This window comes from Mus caroli, chromosome X (genome assembly GCF_900094665.2).
Source record: "Mus caroli chromosome X, CAROLI_EIJ_v1.1, whole genome shotgun sequence".
NCBI classification, from domain to species: Eukaryota; Metazoa; Chordata; class Mammalia; order Rodentia; family Muridae; genus Mus; species Mus caroli.
The window spans coordinates 132,170,143-132,190,883 of NC_034589.1; the positions used below are offsets into that span (position 1 = coordinate 132,170,143).

The 20,741-nt window shown below is 35.4% G+C and overlaps 1 protein-coding gene across 9 annotated transcripts in view; it reads left to right on the forward strand.

Annotated features, from left to right (window-relative positions):
• The window catches only part of Pak3 (p21 (RAC1) activated kinase 3), a 236,127-nt gene that overhangs the window by 190,724 nt on the left and 24,662 nt on the right, over nt 1-20,741 (forward strand). For all 9 annotated transcript variants that reach the window (XM_021152815.2, XM_029473398.1, XM_029473395.1 and 6 more), the window contains 4 exons: nt 673-736; nt 17,754-17,802; nt 18,066-18,178; nt 19,567-19,684. In XM_021152815.2, coding sequence (XP_021008474.1) covers nt 673-736; nt 17,754-17,802; nt 18,066-18,178; nt 19,567-19,684 — 344 coding nt within the window. The remainder of the gene's footprint in view (nt 1-672; nt 737-17,753; nt 17,803-18,065; nt 18,179-19,566; nt 19,685-20,741) is intronic.

A 20,741-nucleotide genomic window follows, 5' to 3' on the forward strand; every position in this document is an offset into this window, starting at 1 on the left:
CATGAACACACACACACACTCAAGTACATACACATGCATGAACTATACACAATAAATATTGAGCTATACACTTCAAATGGGTAAGTTTTATGATATTTAAATCATATGTCAATAATACTGGCAAAAGGTTTTGAGCTCTAGTAGACTCCTAAGTTAAGAGATACTTATTTTTGGAAAGTATGAGTCTTCTTACTTCATGGCCAGACTTCTTCATTAGACCCATCCCTGCTTACCATCCTCCTAGCACGGAACTAGTGAACATCAATTACTCGATAGGTTTCATCTTATGAAATTAAATGTCGTGGGATTCTTGTCTTTTCACCAATTTAGAAAAATTATCTTGTAGAATCATGGGTCCAAGTTTTAGGTATTTTAATTTCCTAATCTATAATATTGATTTTATGATAACTATTTTTAATAAATGCTGAACTTTTGTCAGTCCATTTCTTGTTTCCCAGATATCAGCAGTTTTTAATATAAGCAGTATGGATTATTATCACTACTTTAATATATTTCAGAGTATTTTAAACAAATTAAGTATATTTTTCATATAAATTGTGAAAGTTATTGAATTTGATATAATTTTTACTCTTAAAAGGAAATCAGTTTCTCTCTCTCCCTCCCTCCCTCTCTCTCTCTCTCTCTCTCTCTCTCTCTCTCTCTCTCTCTCAGGAAGCATTGTGAGTGTTGGGGACCCAAAGAAGAAATATACGAGATTTGAAAAAATTGGCCAAGGGTGAGTAATTTTTATTTGAAATACCAACAATGTGCACACATTCAAATTTACTGACATCTCAGATATCCCATCAATTCATGACTCCTGTTCTCTGTATTATTCTGTGTTTTGTATAATCAATAGTTTTGGTTGTTTTTTTTTTTTTTCCTGCTGGTGAGTTGCTTGGTAACTAACATCAAAACACCTGCTACTGGAGTCTTCACTGTCTTTGAGGTGATACTTTGCAGTGACATTTTGATATCCATATCATGTGCACATTCACACTAATTTATCTAGAAAAGCAATAGAGTTAGGGGAAGAAGTAGCTTATATGAATGGGCTCATTGCATTGTGCCCTCACATCCAAATGCATGTGTGGATTAGATCATCCTTCTTTGTCAAACTGAACATTGGCAGAAAGAAAAGGAGAAAGCCCTTACTGAATGATCAAGGGTTGGGCAGGCTTGACTCTCTGAGTACTGACAAGATAAATCAATAGTCCTGAAATGAGGACCAGGTCTGTCATTTTCCTCTACTGTACTTGTTAAAGATGTGGATTTCTAGACCCAACTCACCAGATATCTGAATTAGACTCCAGGAATGATAATCTTATTTTTTAAAAAGTCCTCAGATGATCATCTTCAGCTAGACATGTGAACCAATGTTGAATCATTCACTAGAGATAGATGTAGGAGTCACCTGTTCTATAGCTCAACTGGAAGTATACATGTATCTCAAGCCTCAGTGTACCACAGCCCCAGAGGATGCAATAATATTTAATGAGAGTTGCTCTTTCTCATCCATGTAGCAAATTTAATTAATTTTATTCATGTCCAAGTAGAAAATACCGCAAGACAAGTAGCAGAAAGACAGTATTATATATCACAGCAACACAGAGAAATGGCTTTTAGATTTTATTCTCTGTTGGTTAAAAGCAAGAAAAGATGAGGGCTGCACAGATGGTTCTGTGGTAGAGCGTGTACACAGAAGACAGAGTTGAGGTCTCAGTTTCCATGTCAGTAGTTGCATCGCAAGGGGATACAATGCTTGGTCTAGCTTCCATAAGTACCTGCACTCCTGTGTGCAAATCCATACACCCACATATAATGAAATCATTTTTTATGAATGGATATGCACTGTTTGGGTGAACAACACCACAGATTGTCACTATTCCTCATGGTAGCTATATTTGGCTTAGTTTCATTTGGCTATTGGGCACTTGCAGTGTTGCTGTCCAAACTGTGTATGGAATATCTCATAGACATTTTGTGTGTTGATTGCCTATTTGGGATAATATTTTGATTGCATTTGTCAAAAACAGCAGTTCTTAACATGTGAGTCACGATTCCTTTAGGGGACAAATGCCCCTTTCCCAGGGGTCACATTTCAGACACATAATAATGGTACATATTTATAGGTAGTGATGTGATGCTTTGGTATCACAGCTGGATGGGATGGGAAGCTAGCTGGCACAGCTGGTAAAAACATTTGCCATGAAATCTTGAGCACCGAAGCTCGATTGCCAGAATCCATGATGAAAAGAGAGAACTTACTCCAAAATGTATCCTCAACACACACACACACACACACACACACACACACACACACACACACACACCATGCACCAATGCACACACTATAATAATAAAATAAAATTTAAAAATATATTACATGATGTTCAAATCAGAGTAAACATAACGATCTTCTTGGTAAAAATTCAAAAGACGCCTTTTAGCTCTAAAAAAATATATTTGTATATTATCATTGTAGGTATCCTACTTTTTAATAGTGCACAGAAACTTCTTGCTCCTAGCTAAGTGATGGCCTGCTTTCCTTCATTCTTCCCTTTCCCCCACTGTACCAGAGTTTCCTCTTCCCCACATTGTCACCAGTATTTGCTATCCTTTGTCTTTTTGGTATTAACCAGTCTTCTTCTGGTAGAATGATACCTTCTCATGGTTTTGATTTGAATTGAATTTCCCTGGTGATATTGTCCATATGTGTCAGCTTTTGAAAAAAAATCTTTTGTAAGTAGGATTTGGGGCTTTTAAAAAAATTTTATTATTATTATTAATTTTTTTGCTATTGAAGTTTTATTTTCCTTATGTGTTCTAGATCCTAAGCTGTATCACATGTATTCTCTCACATTACATATATTCTGGAAGTTTTTACCTCATTGAGTCTTTGCAGTATAGAAGCTTTTAGCTTTATAGAATCATATTTGACTTTGCTTACAATTCACAATCTACTTCTACTGAAAAATCACTTTCTAAATTAGAGTTTCAATAAAGTGCTTTATTATGTAACTGTGTTCTGAGAGGTGAGAACCGAAGATGTGCTTTTATTTTGATTATTTGTTCCCAGTAAGATACAGCTGAACAATTCAATAGTATTGAATTTAAAAAGTGAAACAAACAAAAACAAAACCAACAAAAAATATTTAAGAGATGATTTAATATATCTGAGGCAATGGAATGAAATTAATAGCTTCAAAAACAAAGATTAGGCCACAACTGAGTGACTTGGATCCCCAAAGAGATTGCCTCCTGTGAGTGCTAATCACAACTGGATTTTGTGAAGGAAAAATGGAAAGTTATATATGAATACCTTTATAAAGTATTTATCACCTAAAATTAGGGGGCAGGCAGACATGCTGGCACACTTTTAGTCTCAGCACTCAGGAGGTGAAGACAGGATTAGGCGTACAAAGCCATCCTAGAAACCTTGACACTGGCCTGGCCGACCCTGTCATGAAAGAAGATGAAAAAGAGGAGGATGAAAAGCACCCCCCCCCCAAAAAAATCAATCATACACAATTTAAAATAAACAGCATATTTCCTATTTGGTGCAGCAGCAACATCTGTTATACATTCCCAGAGATTGTTTTTTGAAAACGATGAAGCCAGTTGACATTTCAGTCATAATAAGTTCTTAGAAATTGCTCCATTAGTGTCCAGCACACTAAGCTTAGCCTAGTGGCACATATTTTATATTTAGTGGGCCCTCAGATTTTTTTTGTACAGTTATGAACAACAGCCAGGCTCAAAGATGGCTTGCAGAGCTTATCCTGTCTGCTGGCCCCATCTCTTTGGGATTCTTTTCTGGAACTAAAACAGTGTTTTTCCATCTCGCTCTCTTTTTTATCCATCTATTTTCGGCCTTTTCATTTTTTATCATTCATTTCCTCAGTGCATCTTCGTACCTTTTTCTTTCACAATGGCTTAGTTTTCCCTGGTCACAATGCATGGTTGCTCCTCTGCTGTGTGCAGCACATCTATCTTTTTCATGCCCATTGGCTTCACCTTTCACTGACAATTTTCAGATACACACACAGCACAAATAGTCTTAATATAAAAATCCAACAAATTTTAAAACTAAAATCAACATACACTTTTAAAACAGCTAGTAAGGTATAATGTAAGAGCATAAGTTTGTTTTGGGGGATTTTATAATTTATTATATTAATTTTAATTTAATCATTGTTTGTTTGTTTTTTTCCCCCGAATGGATCATTACTCATTCTTAAGGTTTTGGGTGAATGAACAAAATATTTTCTCTAGATTAAAAAAAACACTTATATTAACTTTGTTTTTACTTAAATGGCTCACAACTGATTTTTCCATGAATTATTGCCCTAAGCTAGGCAATCTAGTCTCTACTTCCAAGACACAGTGGTTTTATTTTCTTTTCATTAAGTCTTGGTTTTTATTGTTTCAGTTTACCTATTGTTATGGTGACTTTCAAAATCCTGTCACTAATCATTTAGTGCTAGGAACAGTCAACCTCTCAGTATTCCATTTTCAGCTCCAGGGAGCACAAGAGCTCTATCTTCCAGGCTGAGTTTAAGAAAAACCTCTCCATTAATCACCCTCATTGACTTGGAAAAGTGCATTTTTCCAGTATGGGATTCTGCCATCCCAACATTCAGGCCTAGAGCCATAGAATTAAGTTTCATTGACCATAAATCAAACTCAGAATTTCACGTCTAATCATTAGAAGCCAGAACTGTGAGCCTGGGTTTTAAAAACAACAGAATTTCACTAAGTTTTCTATGAAAAGTGTTCTATGATAATGCCTACCAAATCTAGACATTTTGATCAGATGTGTAGAGAAAGGGTGAGAAAAATAAAAAAGAGAGAAGGGGAGAAGAAAGGAGAAAGATTCAGATAGTCCCCCAAATTGTTATCTTGAGAACTGTGTCAAAGTAGAAACTAAAGTATTTTCAACTCTATTTTCAACATGGATGGTAAATGGATTTTGATAAGACAACTGAATCACATATTTTTCTTCAGTCAACAAATATCGTCAGAATTCTGTGTACTTCCTAAATAAGCAGTAGCAGTGTGACAAATCAAGGGACTTAGTAAGGCTGGCAGATGCCATGTAGATGTCTCGGTGATGTGTATGAATTCATTTCAAGATTTTTTTCTCAAATGAGAATGCACTGAAAAATAGATCACCATTCCTTTCAAAGCCATACTGTCTTTCTGAACAACGTTAGGGGATTAGTTTTGTACCGAAGCATCACAGATCTAAACTGTTTTAGATCCTGCTTAGCAAATACTTAAATTTAGTGAACAATGGTTGAGCACTCACTATGTTAAATGTAGAGCTATAAATAAGAGGAAGGCTGTGGGCTGAGTGGAGTGCCTTTAATTCCAGCAGTCAAGAGGATCTATGAGTTTGGGGACAGACTAGTCTACATAGTGAGGTCAAGGGCAACTAGGACTACATAGAGAGATCCTGTCTTGACCCCCACACCTATTTAAAGAACCAGATTCTGCTAGCTCATAGTGACCTTTCTATTTATTAACTCCCTGAATGTCTAGCAGAAAGAAATGGTTCATTGTATTAAGAAATAAGCTAATAGCTGGGACTCTAGTTCTACAATGGCACTTGCTTACAAAATCGAGGTTCCATTCACTCTAGAAAAAGAAAAAGAAAAAGAAAAGCAGGAGGGTGAGAAGGTGGGGCAGATCCATTCTCAATGATGAGAATTTACTCTGTAATGATCTACACTTTCATCTTGCCATCTCCCCTTGAATCCTTCTTGAGCTGCCCAGGCCTTCATTGGCATTTTCTCTCTTCCTTCCTTCCGCCTCCTGTAGATGATACCCATAACAGCTTGTATCTAGTTCTTAGAAATTGTCATAAAACTTTTAAAAACAGAAGAATGGGAAAACTTAGGAAAAAATAATGAGAAAAAGTAACATTTTGAAGTCAAAAGGCTATGTCCAGCCTAATTTCTTTAAACATAAGTTTCTCTGTTCATAGTAAAGCAGAATGTGCACTCCCTAAGATTGAAAAACTAACAAAAGAAGGCATTTAATGTGCCTAGCTAATCATATGTCATGTGCATAAATATTCTGTTATGTTAGTTTTTACTTTTTAGTTATTATTTGGGGTGACTCACCCATATGCCATTATGACATGGAACAGAACATAATGAATATTATAGTGCAGTCACAGAGAGATAAGGGGACAAAGAGAATGAATACATGATTTATATCAAAAGAAGGGATATGAAAATGAATTTTCAGAAGATAGGTCATTTTAATGATTTGAAATGGTATAAGAACTTAAGAACGTAAGTCATGAGATTTCTACTTGAAGTACATTACAATATTTGCTTTAGATTCTTTAGTTTTATCCACCTTGTTGTCCTTAGCTCTACAACAGTGCCTGTTATAAATACTCACTATTAGTTGAACCCTCATTAAAAAGAGAAGAAAATGTAGACATTGGACTCATAGTTAAGGAAATAATGCTAGAAGAATAGATATGGCATAAGTTATGAAACAAAATGAGAGACACGGTTGTAATGTGTGTGAATCACCCTTTCTCTGCTGTGGCAAAATAGCTGACACACAAAAAATATAAGGAAAGTTTTTATTTTGGCTCAGTGTTTCACAGGTTTTAGTCTAAGATCTGCTAGTTTTATTGTTCTGAAGTGAGACAGAAGTCATGATGAAAAGTTGTGGCAATCAGAAAGCAGAGGGAGTTATAAGATTGGAGTTATAACATGATAAACCCTTCAGGGGCAGAACCTTAGAGCACTACTTTCTCCAACCAGATCCCATCTTTTACCAGTTACTATTTACCTAATCATAGAGGCAGCGCTTTCCTGAGCCATTAATTTCTTAATGCCTCCACCTGCTGGAGAGCAAGCTGCCAACACTGGAGTCTTTCAGAGATGGACTTCATATCCAAAGTAGAATACTTCGTTTTAATTGTGAAAGTTTAAGTTTTTGAGAAGATACTAGTTGTCTAAAGCAGTATAATATCAAGAATTTGTAGAAGAATACACAATGAAATGGGTGTCATTTCAGCATGTGTCACCAGATTTCCAGTTATTCTGCATAAAGGAAACTTTCAGAAAGAAATTACTATTTGTTTCATTTGAAATACTCTCATTTGATTCACTGTTTAAAAGTGCAGTCAAGCACATTCTCGCACAGATTTCACATACACTTGAATATAAGCTGAACTATGAAATAATTTTTAAAATAAATTTTGGGTTTGACTTTCCTGAATACATGTGCTATTAGGTATAGAGCTGCTTAAATGTTTAAATTGTTCGTTTGCTCCAACTTACATATTTAAAACTGGGCCTTAGACACAATTATATATTTGTTTGGTAGATTTTTCTACTTTCTCATTGCACTTCATTATCTTTCTAGGTATTTTTTAACATCATTGCGTTTATAATTTGCTAGAGCTCCTTTAGGAGTCTCCTCCCATCTAAGATATTTGAGATGTGACATCCATACATGGCTCTGTCTGTGGATATGTTAACTTTTTCACAATTACACAGTCATGTAGTATTAAGATGATTGCTTTCTGAATCTGCACCTTTTTTGTTCATTTATATGCATATCTACACTATAACTTTTATCCAAAGTTTTGGATCTACTATACCACTTGTTAATTTTTATTACAAATTTCCAAATGTTCACGAAGTAGAGAAAATACCCATATTCACTCACCTAAATGTAACATATTTGTATTTATCAGCTATTTTTAGTAAACTCACAATGACTTGTGAGACCCAAAAATTAATTGTTCAATATCGTCTAATTCCTATTTGTTTCCCAATGCTATATTTGTAGTTCTGTTAAAGTTAACAATCAAAAAAAAATCTACACATTATGTTCATTTTGCACTTACATTTCTGTACTCTAAATTGCCTTTTGTCTTCTCATTTTTAGCTTTCCAGCACAATTGACTTATTAAAGAAACTGGTCATTGTCTGATAGAAAGCATCATCTCTGTTTCCTACAAATGGAAATCAGCTCTAAGAGGCTTAGGCTCAGGTTCAGTTGTTGGCCGTATTCTTCATAGATGGTGCTCTTTCATTTTATACTACTTCAGGGTGAAGGGTTTGATTGTCCCCTATTTTGGTGAGGAGTGGATTAGTAGAAAGATTCAAAGCAAGACTATCCCCTCCCGCTTCAAGTTCACATCAATCTTTCATATAATAGAATGCTGATTGATGATTATTGCTAAAATTGATCCTTTCATTAAGGATTACAAAATAATGATTTCATAAATCTATCATTCCTGTACTTATTGGCTTGCATACTTTTGTTGACAAGAACTACAGTTAATCACCTAGAACTCTGGTTACAGGGAAATATTCCAATAAAGATAAATACTTTATTTCTTAATTATCAAGATTTGATATGCGTCAGTACCCAAATTACATCCACCAAGAAGGCTTTCTTTTATATTTAAAATATTTTTATAAATTTATAAAGTATTATATTTGCAATATGTTTCATATATTTGAATTCATTATTGTTTTTAATAGTCAGACTATGTCTTTGGCTAGTGATAATTCCTTTCCCTGCATCAGTTTCCAAAGAGTTCTAGAAAAAGCATATTTATGATATCTAACACTTGAGTTGTAAGGACATAAACTCTGAAATTATTAATTTATTTCCTTTCCAATTGTCACTCTATATAAGCATCTAAATCTCATATGAACTGAATATACTTTAACCCAGTATGTATTTCTTATATAATATTAAGTGTCTAAAAACAAATGCTTAAGAGCAATATTATATGATATATTTTTAGGAGATTTGAGTATAAAACAACTCTTTTGGAGAGGACAAACATTTATCAGTTTGCTATGGATATATTTTAGCTTAAATAGTGGCATACTATATAGCTTTCTCTGTTATGTGCCTTTGCTTAAGAGGTGGTTACATATAAGTGTCTTGCTTTTTAAAAATATATGCCTATGGGCTGGTGAGATGGCTCAGTGGGTAAGAGCACCCGACTGCTCTTCCAAAGGTCCAGAGTTCAAATCCCAGCAACCACATGGTGGCTAACAACCATCCGTAACGAGATCTGGTGCCCTCTTCTGGAGTGTCTGAAGACAGCTACAGTGTACTTACATATAATAAATAAATAAATCTTTAAAAAAAATATATATATATATATGCCTAGTGTTTTGCATTTGTATGCATCCATTGGTGGACATTTAGGGTTGTTTCTGATATATTATAAACAAAGCTCTCAGTAATGACCTTTGCAAATAAATCATTTCACATTTACGCAAACCTATTAGCATAACTTCAGAAGAGTAGAGTTTTTGCATCAAGTAATACATGAATTTAAAATTTCTGAGTTCCTTTGCATAAAGATCTTAAAGATAGCTAAATTTCATAGTCCAACAGTAGCTTATAAACGTGTCTGTTTGCAAATACAATTGTATTTGGAGTTATAGTACAACTATAAAAAATCATGCCCACCATGACTTTTTAAATGCAATACATACATATGGGACAAAATGTGTCTATGCAGAAGAATTTGTTTGCAATATCCAATATGTATATTATGCCAATGTCATGCCATATCTCTCCAGGGATTTACTCAGGTGCACATCCAGGCTTGATGAAAAAAATGACAATGAGAACACTTATTTTAAGATCATTTTACTCTTAGACATTAAGACATACATATGGCCAAAGGAATTTTATGCAATTTCTGGGCATTTGTCCTTCAAATTGTACATCAAACTAATGAAAATATAATTAATACGCTATAATGACAATTAAACTATATTACTAGTTCATGTGCAATCAAACACCCAATACTGGCCCCTTTACATTTCTTTTAAAGTTTTTAAAAGTCAACATATTATGTTATGTATTTTTCAGATTTTTCCCTAATATTCCATGAGGAATTCCTTTACACTCTCAGGTGAAGTTCCCACATTGAAGATGAATAGTTCTAAATGTTATTTTTTTAGGGGAATTTATTTTATTTTTAGGTTAATATATCAAAGAATACATTTAGTTATGGCATGTTCATATATATATTCGTATACTTTGCTCTAATTTGTGTGCACCCCAGTGCCTTCCTTTGACTATGAATAGCTTCTTGGTTTAGATAACTTACCAAACAGTATGCTGCTTAGAACTCATGGGTAAGTGCTGAGAATAAACCTCTGACCCATGTTTTTGTTGTTGTTGTTGTTGTCCTCCTCATTCAGAGTAAGAGCAGAAGTTGTGTCTAGTGTGTTATTCTTTGGGTTGGACCACCCACCCAAAAAATATTTGCTTCCTCATTGGATCTGCTTTGGACCACACAAGGCAGAAGACTTCTATGGGGCACTAAATAGACCATAATCTAAGCTCTATAATAGGCTTTGTGATGGAGGAGATTGGAAATACATTAGCATTTGTTTATAGGCCAATGGAAGATGCCCTTTGTTCTACTTAATGCTCTTAAATGCCTTGTGTTGTATGTTGTCCCTTGTAAAGAAAGATGATGCCTCACATTCAAACGCCATTAGCAGAGATTACACATTAAGGTTTTTTTCCAGCCACAGTAATGAGCTTCTATTAAGTCAGCTGCCCCCTTTTCCCATCCAGGCCCTCTTGAAACCAATGGCACACACTTTGAAACAGCTGCTGAGACTTAATGTTGAAGTGAGTAACTGAGAGCTATCTGGCATTTCCAGGGATTAAGCGCTGTAACTGCGGACTCATTATCACTGGACTATAACCCACTGGGTTTTCTGGCCTCACATCCATAGTGTGTTAGAGCTCTGTTTAGAAACAGATGACCGTGAATGATCTGGGAAGAGCTATGTCCTAGCTAAATAACAGAAACGTTTCCCATTGCATTTTATCATCTAATTAAATGTTGTACCACCTGGCTCTAATTGTATTCTATATACTTAGGTCATCGGGTGATGTGACCTACATAATTTTATTCTATTTTACTTTTTACCTTAGTGACATATTTTTGAGAAAAAATTTCCTGTAAAACAAACAAACAAACAAACTGTACCATCACTCCTAACATCTTTGCATACAGTATTCTTCACAATGCTTAATGAATATTTAAGTGCCATTCAGAGATTTTTATATCCATTCAGGTTGAATATGTTTTACATTTACCCTCATATTCATTCAGCACAGCAAGAGCATGTATAATAGTATCAAATGAACATTTGTGAACCTTCATGTCAAGTGCATTTATATAGTAAAACAATTTCTACATAAGGGCCTAGTAAGTAGTGCCTTTCTTAAATATTCAGGACAGTTCCTTATAAATCTCAGCCACATAGAATATCTTACTTGAGTGAGAAAATCAGAAGAACTACCATGTATGTTTATGTCAAAAAGAATAACAGACATCATGCCCTGGGACAAACTGAATGGGGATAGGACAAATATGAACATGAGGATGGCATAAGCAGAAAACAGAGAGGTAAGGAGAGAATTTGGGGGTAGCAGCCTAACATAACAGATACAAATAGGAATTTGAGGAAGAACCGCAGTTGCACTTAGCATTAACGAAAATGCTTAAGATCTAGTTTTAAAGTGGAACAGTTAGCCTTACAGAAAAATGAAATCATATTTTCAGAAAATGGATGCAACTGGAAATCATTAAGTTGAACAAAATAAACCAGACTTATAAAAACAAATTCCGTATGTTTTTTCTCATGTATGAAACCTATATTTAAGGGTGTTTGTGTGTGAGGGGTTATTTTTCTATTTAAATTCCCTTTATTTATTTACTTTTTTAGTGTATTCACTTTACATCCTACTCACCGCCTCCCTCCTGGTCACCCCCTCCCACAATCTTTCCCTCATCCCCTCTTCGCTGAAAAAAAAAAAGAGAGATCTCAAGGGAATTGGGAAAAGAAGGAAAAAAGTGTAATGGAATATATGTAACATGACAATAGAAAGGATATGGTTGTTGAAAGAGAAGATCAGGCATGGAGGAGGGTCACAGTGAAGGGATATGAATAACAAAGTATCTATGGAAATGCCATAACAAAATTCATTAATGTGCACATTAACTTAAGATATAATAAAATGTAAAGAAAATGGAACATGAAAATGACGGAACTAAAAAATTAAGCAAAGGCATCAAACTGGTGCATTTTTAAACTCAGCTATTAACTATATAACCAGAACAAGCTATTCCCCATTTGCCCAGTTGCAATTTTACCAATTTGTAAAATGAGGCGACTAGACTTGCACTTAGTGGCACTAAGAGAACTCATTCATTTCTAGAGAGCTGGCAGAGACAGTCCCAAGAAATGTGAAAGGGATTTCTAATAGCCACATCAGGAAAAGGAAAAGTAGATAGGAAAAATAACCATACTAAATGCAGCTTATGGTCCCGACTGTGACCTCATTAGCACCATGCTTAGACTTGTAAAACATTAAGAGGGAATAGCACCTCTGCCTCTGGTGACCTCACTCATTCCCACGGAGCTCCCTCTGCACTACTTTGCTTCCTATTGCTTTTTTCTCTTTATGCACTCTGCAAAGTTGCTCTTAGCCTTACTTTCTTGACCCCCATCCTCTAATTCATTCGCATGTTGACATCAAAGTGATTTACCTCAACTATTAGCCTTTTCATGTTGCTGCCTTGGCAACTATTTAACGTGATTTGACATTGATTCTTAGGGAAAAAAAAAAAGAACTGGTAGAAGATAGTGATAAACTGACTTGTGGGGAAAGGGGAGAGATTGTGAATTGTTTGTTCCTTTCTAGACCCTTCAGGATAGATGGCATTTGATGGTTATGCATTTGGCTTCATCAAGGACAACCTACTGATAAAGCATCTGGTACAAAGCCGAGAGCTGTAATTAATGAGGGCCCATAGTTGAGCATTCTGTTAGTTTAAAATCCTTACATCATGCTGGAGGTTTAAAAGAGTTCTACTTCATAGTTAGGAGAGCATTGTTACCTAGTTGTTTCATATCAGACATATCCTTCCCATTCTTGAGGCTTCAAAGTTCCAGTCTGTAATGAGGAGGTTAAACTTGGATATCCTGGTTTTCCATTCAGGTCTATTAATGTATGATTTCCTTATACCACCCGAGGGACTGAGCTTTGCAATAAATTAAAATTCCTATAATAAATAAATATTCTACTTACAGCATTAGATATCTAAAACTAGGATAGAGGGATAAATATAATTGGCTGGCAAAAAATAAAACAATCAAATTGACAAACTCTTTGTCCAAGAATAAAGGGTTTTATCCCAATTTTTATCAGTTTGATTTCTGTCATCTTTATGTCCTAAGATGCCAACAGATGATTGTTTTAAAATTAAGATGAAGTAAAATTTTATTGTGTGTGTGTGTGTGTATATATATATATATATATATATGTATACATATATATATATATATAACATCATGTTGCAGTGTAAGCATATGCATTGAGATATTTCAATATATTCCAACATGCTACAAGGCTCATCTTTTGGGAATCTGTGTGCAATGTGATTGGCATAGAGAATGTCTCCTTTTTACCTCTGCGCTTTAACTATTATTAAGAGAGGACTATTAGCTTTACCACCTACAAATCACCTACAAACAAATAACTTGTTACTTGTTTCTGTGAATTAGGCTATGCAATCTTGACCACAAATTGCATTTATTATGAGTTGAATGCTTATGTTTTATCAAGCAAAAGTAATTATATATTACTAGTGTTTAGATATTTTAAAAATCAGCATGTGATATTCAACACTCATGATAAATCTGACCAAGAAGGGAAATAAATGTGATATTTGAATTACCACTATTTAAGGTAAATATTTAATTTCTATTATTAATTTTGAAACATTATGTATCTTGAAAGCTCCAGGTATGTAGAGAACTTCCTAGTCATCTATGGACTACAACTGGGAAGATAGTTGCTGTATTAGAAAACAATCAACAAAATAGTAATTATTAATACTTATTTGGCACTTACCATGAGCCAGAGCTGTATGACTTTTAAGGCCTTTAGCATTCATTTACTTCACCTTAAAGGTAAATTACTGAGAGTCACACAACTAGAAAGGTGTAGGATTTAAACCAGCAGAGATTTGAATAAGTAGTCATGAGAAATGCTATCCTCAGCCCAGCAGTGAGCAGTGGAAGTGATTATGGATAAATCTTGATAATGAGATCTCTTGGAGAAAAAAAAAAAGGAAAGGAAAGGAAAGGAAAGGAAAGGAAAGGAAAGGAAAGGAAAGGAAAGGAAGGGAAGGGAAGGGAAAAGGGAAAAGGGAACAAAAGGGAACAAAAGGGAACAAAAGGGAACAAAAGGGAACAGGAGAAAGGGAAAAGGGAACAAAAGGGAACAAAAGGGAACAAAAGGGAACAAAAGGGAACAAAAGGGAACAGGAGAAAGGGAAAAGGGAAAGGGGAAAAGGGAAGGAAAGGAAAGGAAAGGAAAGGAAAGGAAAGGAAAGGAAAGGAAAGGAAAGGAAAGGAAAGGAAAGGAAAGGAAAGGAAAAAGGAAAGGAAAAAGGAAAGGAAAAAGGAAAGGAAAAAGGAAAGGAAAAAGGAAAGGCAAGGCAAGGCAAGGCAAGGCAAAAGAAAAGGAAAACCTCCCATGTAATCAAGTCAGAAATCAACCTTCAATTGTTAAAGTATAAAAATACCTGGGTTCAGTGATATATTAAGTATGCTCACTGGAGTGGCAAGAAGGTAGTAAGTTTCTCTACAGTATCTGAATTTATTCATTTTTAGTTGAAGGTCCCATAGAGAAGTCGGTCAAAACAGTAACTTACTGATCAGTAATATAATATTATGTTAGGTTTGCGGATGCTCATATGAACCCATATTTAGACAGAAAAAAGTGAGGAGGAGGAAGGGGAAAATGCCTCTCACTGAACAATTGCAACTGTCCATTTAGGTGAGGGGAGGACAGATGAAGGTGAGCCGTTGAGTTTTAGTTAGTAACTCAAGTTCTAGGATGTCAGGGCCTTTAAGTCAGCACATCTATACAAATGGATGTTGTAACTCCTGGGATACTGGAGTTTCAGGATTAGGGCTCTAGGAATTTTAAGACAATAAAATGCTGAAAGAAATGAACGGAAGAGGCAGAAAAGAAAAGGAAGAAAACAAAGGTTTTCAAGGTAAATCTCCAAGATGCTAAGCACTAATCCCTCTTGCACTTCCACTCAATCATAGTTTTATTCCCTCCAGCAGCAGAAATGCACTTCAATGGTTGGAGGAACACCCATGGGGAAAAGTCACCATGCAGGCTAGCTTTTTGTCACCCTAGCTTTAACTAGACTAGTTCCCATCTTACTTATTTTATAAACCCCCATATATGGTTTTTATTTAATGTGTTCTAAACTTAGAGAGGGGAAAAAAAGAAAAATGCAAAACCGTTTCTCAAGGGAGAGGCTGAACCATCTCCATAAAGTTTTCCAACAGATCATTCTTTCAAAACCCCCGCTTTTGAGAAGGAAAGATATGCTAGCAGGGTTGTTAGGGTTGGGGTATTAGGAGGTTCTAGCCAACAGTCAGTAAATCAGTTCTCTTCTGCTGTGAAATGAATTGCTACAGCAGCAATAGGGAATAATAACAGCAGTGGCCATGTTAAGCTTCATTGATGATCTGGGCTCAAGGCCAAATGCTTTCTGAGATTGTGTCATTTGATACTCTGAAGTCGTAAAAGAGAGCAATTTCTAGTGTCTCATTTTACAGATACTGTCATTCTTCTTCATCTGGAGGTATGCATGTGTTTTAGATATCTGGAAATAAACCAAATAAAGATTTTTAAAAACATAGTTTGCAATTAGGTTTGAGGAGCTCCTCGGGGCTTACTGCTGCTGAAGTACCCACCAGGTTGATTGAAACAATCTAGTCCTCTGACTTCAATCGAATTCTGAGTTCAAAAGGACAAGTCACATGCTGGCTCTCAACCCAGGAATGTCTGATCTCTTATTCCAAGAAAGAAAAGATTCCTGAAGATTCAGTTGTGTGGAATAGTTTCCTTATTGAAAGGAAAGGTATTGTTGCAATTGAATTTTTGCTTAAGAATGTTTTTTATTCATGTGCTCATTCAACAAATATTTATTGGCATCAACTATAAGTTCTGAATATAGAATCTACAATCTACAATATTGTAAACAGACCTGTTTGATATAAGCATACATGTTGAGAATCACCAAGTGCTTATTCAGGTACCACCTAGAGAGTAAGTCTGATATTTAGCCTAGTTTCAAAACCTAATTTGAAAGCTGGGCAGAATGTGGTTTGTACATTGAATAGCCTGGGAAGGCTACCCAATCTTTCTGACTTTCAGGATCCTGATTTATGAGATGAGAATAATAGAGTTGCTTTATGTATAAATATAGGAAGAATCTCATAAAATGAAGTCTATAAACTTCTCAACACTGTTTCTGACACACAGAACACATTCAATACATCCTTACTGCTACTATGGTCACTGTTTTCTTTCTGAAAGGACTGAAATTCAGTTAGGGGAAATTGCTTACCCCAAGTTGCACAGCTTGTGATGGTCAAGCAGTCTCAAATCTCTGTTATTAGTCAAAGAAGTCTTATACTACACTACCATTTTCCTTTTCAGGGTTCAGGTGACATAAGTATCCCAGACTTTTGAGAAATATTGCGAATCATCAAGGGAGAAGAGTTATAAAGAAATGCCTGACATAGAGTTATGGCTCATGACAGTAATTCCAATATTTGGGAGGCTGAAGTAGAAAGATCACAGCAAGGACATTCTGAGTTACATAGGGTCAAGACAAAGAAAGAGATATATGAACAGACAGACAGACAGAATATTTTTATAAACTCGACCTAAATCTTAGAGCATTATAGTACCTAGTAAATGAATCACTGGACAGATTGTTATCCTAGATGTTTTGTTTGCCACCACAAAATGGATACCTCTTCGACTGAAGATAAGGATGAGAAGATCTTCAGAAAACAAATGTGATTCACAGAAAGATACTGGAATCTCAACTGGACAATATATTGTCTCTTTGCAAAGCAAGGAAAAAATCTAAGTAAAGTTAAAATAGAAGCAGAAATATTACAAAGACTTAAGGAATGATAGATTTAAAACGATAAGTATTTTGCAGGAGTGAAAACTCACAGAAAAATTTCAAATTTAGCAAAAATAAAAATAAGGAAGGAAGCTCTATAACAAAGCAACAGTCCTGTCCCTTTGTGTTGGTACAGCACTGACACACACTGAAACTGACTTATTAAATGAAGGATTAGAGATGCATAAAACAGCTACTCTGTCCATATGCTAAAAATAATGGTTGAGTTACAGTTGCCTAAGCAAAAGATGAACTATTATTTTCTGAAATTTACTTTAGCATAATCAGAGGGCTGCAATATTTGTTGTTTAAATACACAAAGAATTTGAAAAATAGGGTTTCCTTAGGAAGAACAAGGCTAGTATGCTAATTTCACTAATGCATAGTGCAGGACCCAGGAACTGGTGCCAGAAAGTCTAGTGAAAGGTCCACCCAGTCTACCAAAAGATTCATTGTGTTAGTCTCTGATGTAATTACTATATAAGGCAGTCGCATCAATACTGTGCACTTGCAATTTGCTAAGACAGAAGATCTGGTATTAAGTGTTCTTTTAATAATTGTTGAGAAATTGCACCTGTGTTACCTCATCACTGAATCTTGATCTTGCTAACTTAACTCACCTGAAAATGAATCACATTTTTCATACATGGGAAAATATCAGTAACACGTGAATTGTTTATTCATTGGATAATTTTCACTTTTCCAGGGCATCAGGAACTGTTTACACAGCACTAGACATTGCGACTGGACAAGAGGTATGTGCTACTAAGTGATCTTTATTACTATATTTTGTGTTTATCAAGTTTTCTTGTTGACAACTTGTGTCTTAGCTTTGGGTAGAACTAGGTTACCATGGGAGATTTATTTGTTGGTGTGCAAAACATCTGAAATAGATAATGACTGACCAAGGACAAGGTGTAGGTTTGTAGAACAGACTCAAAATCATAGGTAAGTAATTGATATGTTTATATTCATGTATATTTTAATAGTCATCTTCTTGTATTTTATTCATCAAAAGGTGGCCATAAAGCAAATGAACCTTCAACAGCAACCCAAAAAGGAATTAATTATTAATGAAATTCTTGTCATGAGGGAAAATAAGAACCCCAATATTGTCAATTATTTAGATAGGTAAGTGTTCTATCTTATTTACATATTTTCTTCCTAAGATGTTATTTTCTTGTCTAACTATTTGTTTAAAAATATTTCTGAAATGATACAAAGTAAAAGAGTAAATCTTTGTGAAGCATCAAACACCTGAAAATATGTTTGAGGGACCTAGTTCTAAATGTAAGTAGTTTGTGTGGCTTCCTTCAGAAGACGGTGGCTTCATGCTGACAGGAAATAAACTACTACATATAGGAGAAAGCAGTGGTGCTTTCAACATTTCATCAAGTGTCTGTTTGGAACCATATGGCCCCCAAGAGGCTGAGTAAAGAAGGCAGACAACAACCAACCTGCTTTAATGGGTGCTTTATGATTAACTGACAGTGAGGTTAGGGGAAATTGGGACTTTAATCTTAAACCTTTTTCCTAAAGCAGGCAATTAATGTCTCTTTCATCAGTGGTATTGAGTGTGTTACAAATAGGCACTTAAAGACAGAGCTAACTCCTCTCCCCTGGTTAACATCTACATCTGTTTCTGCTGAGTTTCAGTCATTGAGTGCTTAGCAGCACTCTGCTGAGTTCTCTGACGGTATGCAAAGGAAATAAGATTAGGTCTCACCTCTGTGAGCTTAAGGACTTGCTGTCAGTGTTAGTTCAATAGACATTGATGTGGTAGCGAGATAGAAGGATGACTGAATTTTAAAGGTTGAATCGGTGTTTTGTTTGTTTGTTTGTTTGTTTTTTCCCAGTGCTCCTTATGGCCCATCTGCAACAGTATGACATCAATTCCATTCTGCATTTATAGTTTTGTAAAACCTCACATTTGTACTTTTTAAAGGGGCTGATTTCTAGGTTTTTCTCCATAATTAATGATAATGGAACCCGTGAATTTTGAATTTTAAGAGATTTGCCTTGGGGGTCCCCAAAGTACTATAATTTGACCAGCAGAGAAGAGAAAGTCTCATTTCATAGTGAGATAGGCTTTTGCTTTGTCCGGTTTGTTCTTTAAATACCCCTGCAATTCAGGCTGGCCTGGAATTTATCACATACCTGAGGTTAGCCTTAAACTCAGAGTTGCCATGCTTTATCCTCCCAAGTAGGTGTATGCCACCAGAGCAGGCTTAGCCACATGCATATTAAGGCCGAGTGGTTCATTAAGGTTCTTCGCTATAAGAAGATTGTGATAACTGATTTCAATAACCTCCTACTGTTTTCCTGAATGCTGAGGCTATCCAGTAACATTAGTCCCTGTTTTTGAGCACTGAAGTTTGTTCTTCAATAATCATTTAAAGATACTTGGTGTGGCTCTGTTCACAATCGACTTTCATTACAAATAAGGCCTGAGAATATCAGAGTCTCTACTTCTTTAGTCCAAAGTCAAAACGTTTTTTTTTTTTTTTCTTTTCTTATAGCTACTTAGTGGGTGATGAACTGTGGGTAGTCATGGAATACTTGGCTGGTGGCTCTTTGACTGATGTGGTCACAGAAACCTGTATGGATGAAGGACAGATAGCAGCTGTCTGTAGAGAGGTAAGAAAAGAGAACGTTTCTTGCTGGTGAATTTGCCAATGCTTTACTGGTTATTCAGATTTTTCTAGCATCAAAATACCTACAGCATCTTTTCTACTGAAAAAATGGAAAAACTATTAATACTATAACTCAGTGTCATGCCCTTGTTTCACCTTTGCCAGACCTTTAGTTACCTTCCTGTGGCTCTTATAAGCTCTAATATGCCATTTAGGAGACACTGCATCTAAGCTCATATGCAGGAGTGAACATGGCCAAGTGAACATGTTATGTTCTCATGGAATGCCTTTCAGATCTGTGGGGAATTTATACAAGATAATTGTTGTGTTCTGCATGTTCCATATAAATCTCCTAAAATACAAACTACATTGTATTCTCAGTATTTTTAATAAGGCTAGTTTATAATTTTTAGTGTGTGTATTTTTTGGTGTTTCTGTTTGTGTGTGTTCGTGACCAATTATATGTCAATTTTGGAGAAGGTACTATGAGGTGCTGAGAAGAAGGTATATCCTTTTGTTTTAGGATAAAATGTTCTGTAGATATCTGATAAATCAATTTGCTTCATAACTTCTGTTAGTTTCCCTGTGTCCCTGTTTAGTTTCTGTTTCCACAATCTGTCCATTGATGAAAGTGGTGTGTTGAAATCCCCCACTATTATTGTGTGAGGGGCAATGTGTGCTTTGAGCTTTACTAAAGTTTCTTTAATGAATGTGACTGTCCTTGCATTTGGAGCATAGATATTCAGAATTAAGAGTTCCTCTTGGAAGATTTTACCTTTGATGAGTATGAAGTGTCCCTCCTTGTCTTTTTTGATAACTTTAGGTTGGATGTCGATTTTATTCGATATTAGAATGGCTACTCCAGCTTGTTTCTTCAGACCATTTACTTGAAAAATTGTTTTCCAGCCTTTCACTCTGAGGTAGTGTCTGTCTTTTTCCCTTAGATGAGTTTCCTGTAAGCAGCAAAATGTTGGGTCCTGTTTTTTGTAGCCAGTCTGTTAGTCTATGTCTTTTTATTGGGGAATTGCATCCATTGATATTAAGAGATATTAAGGAAAAGT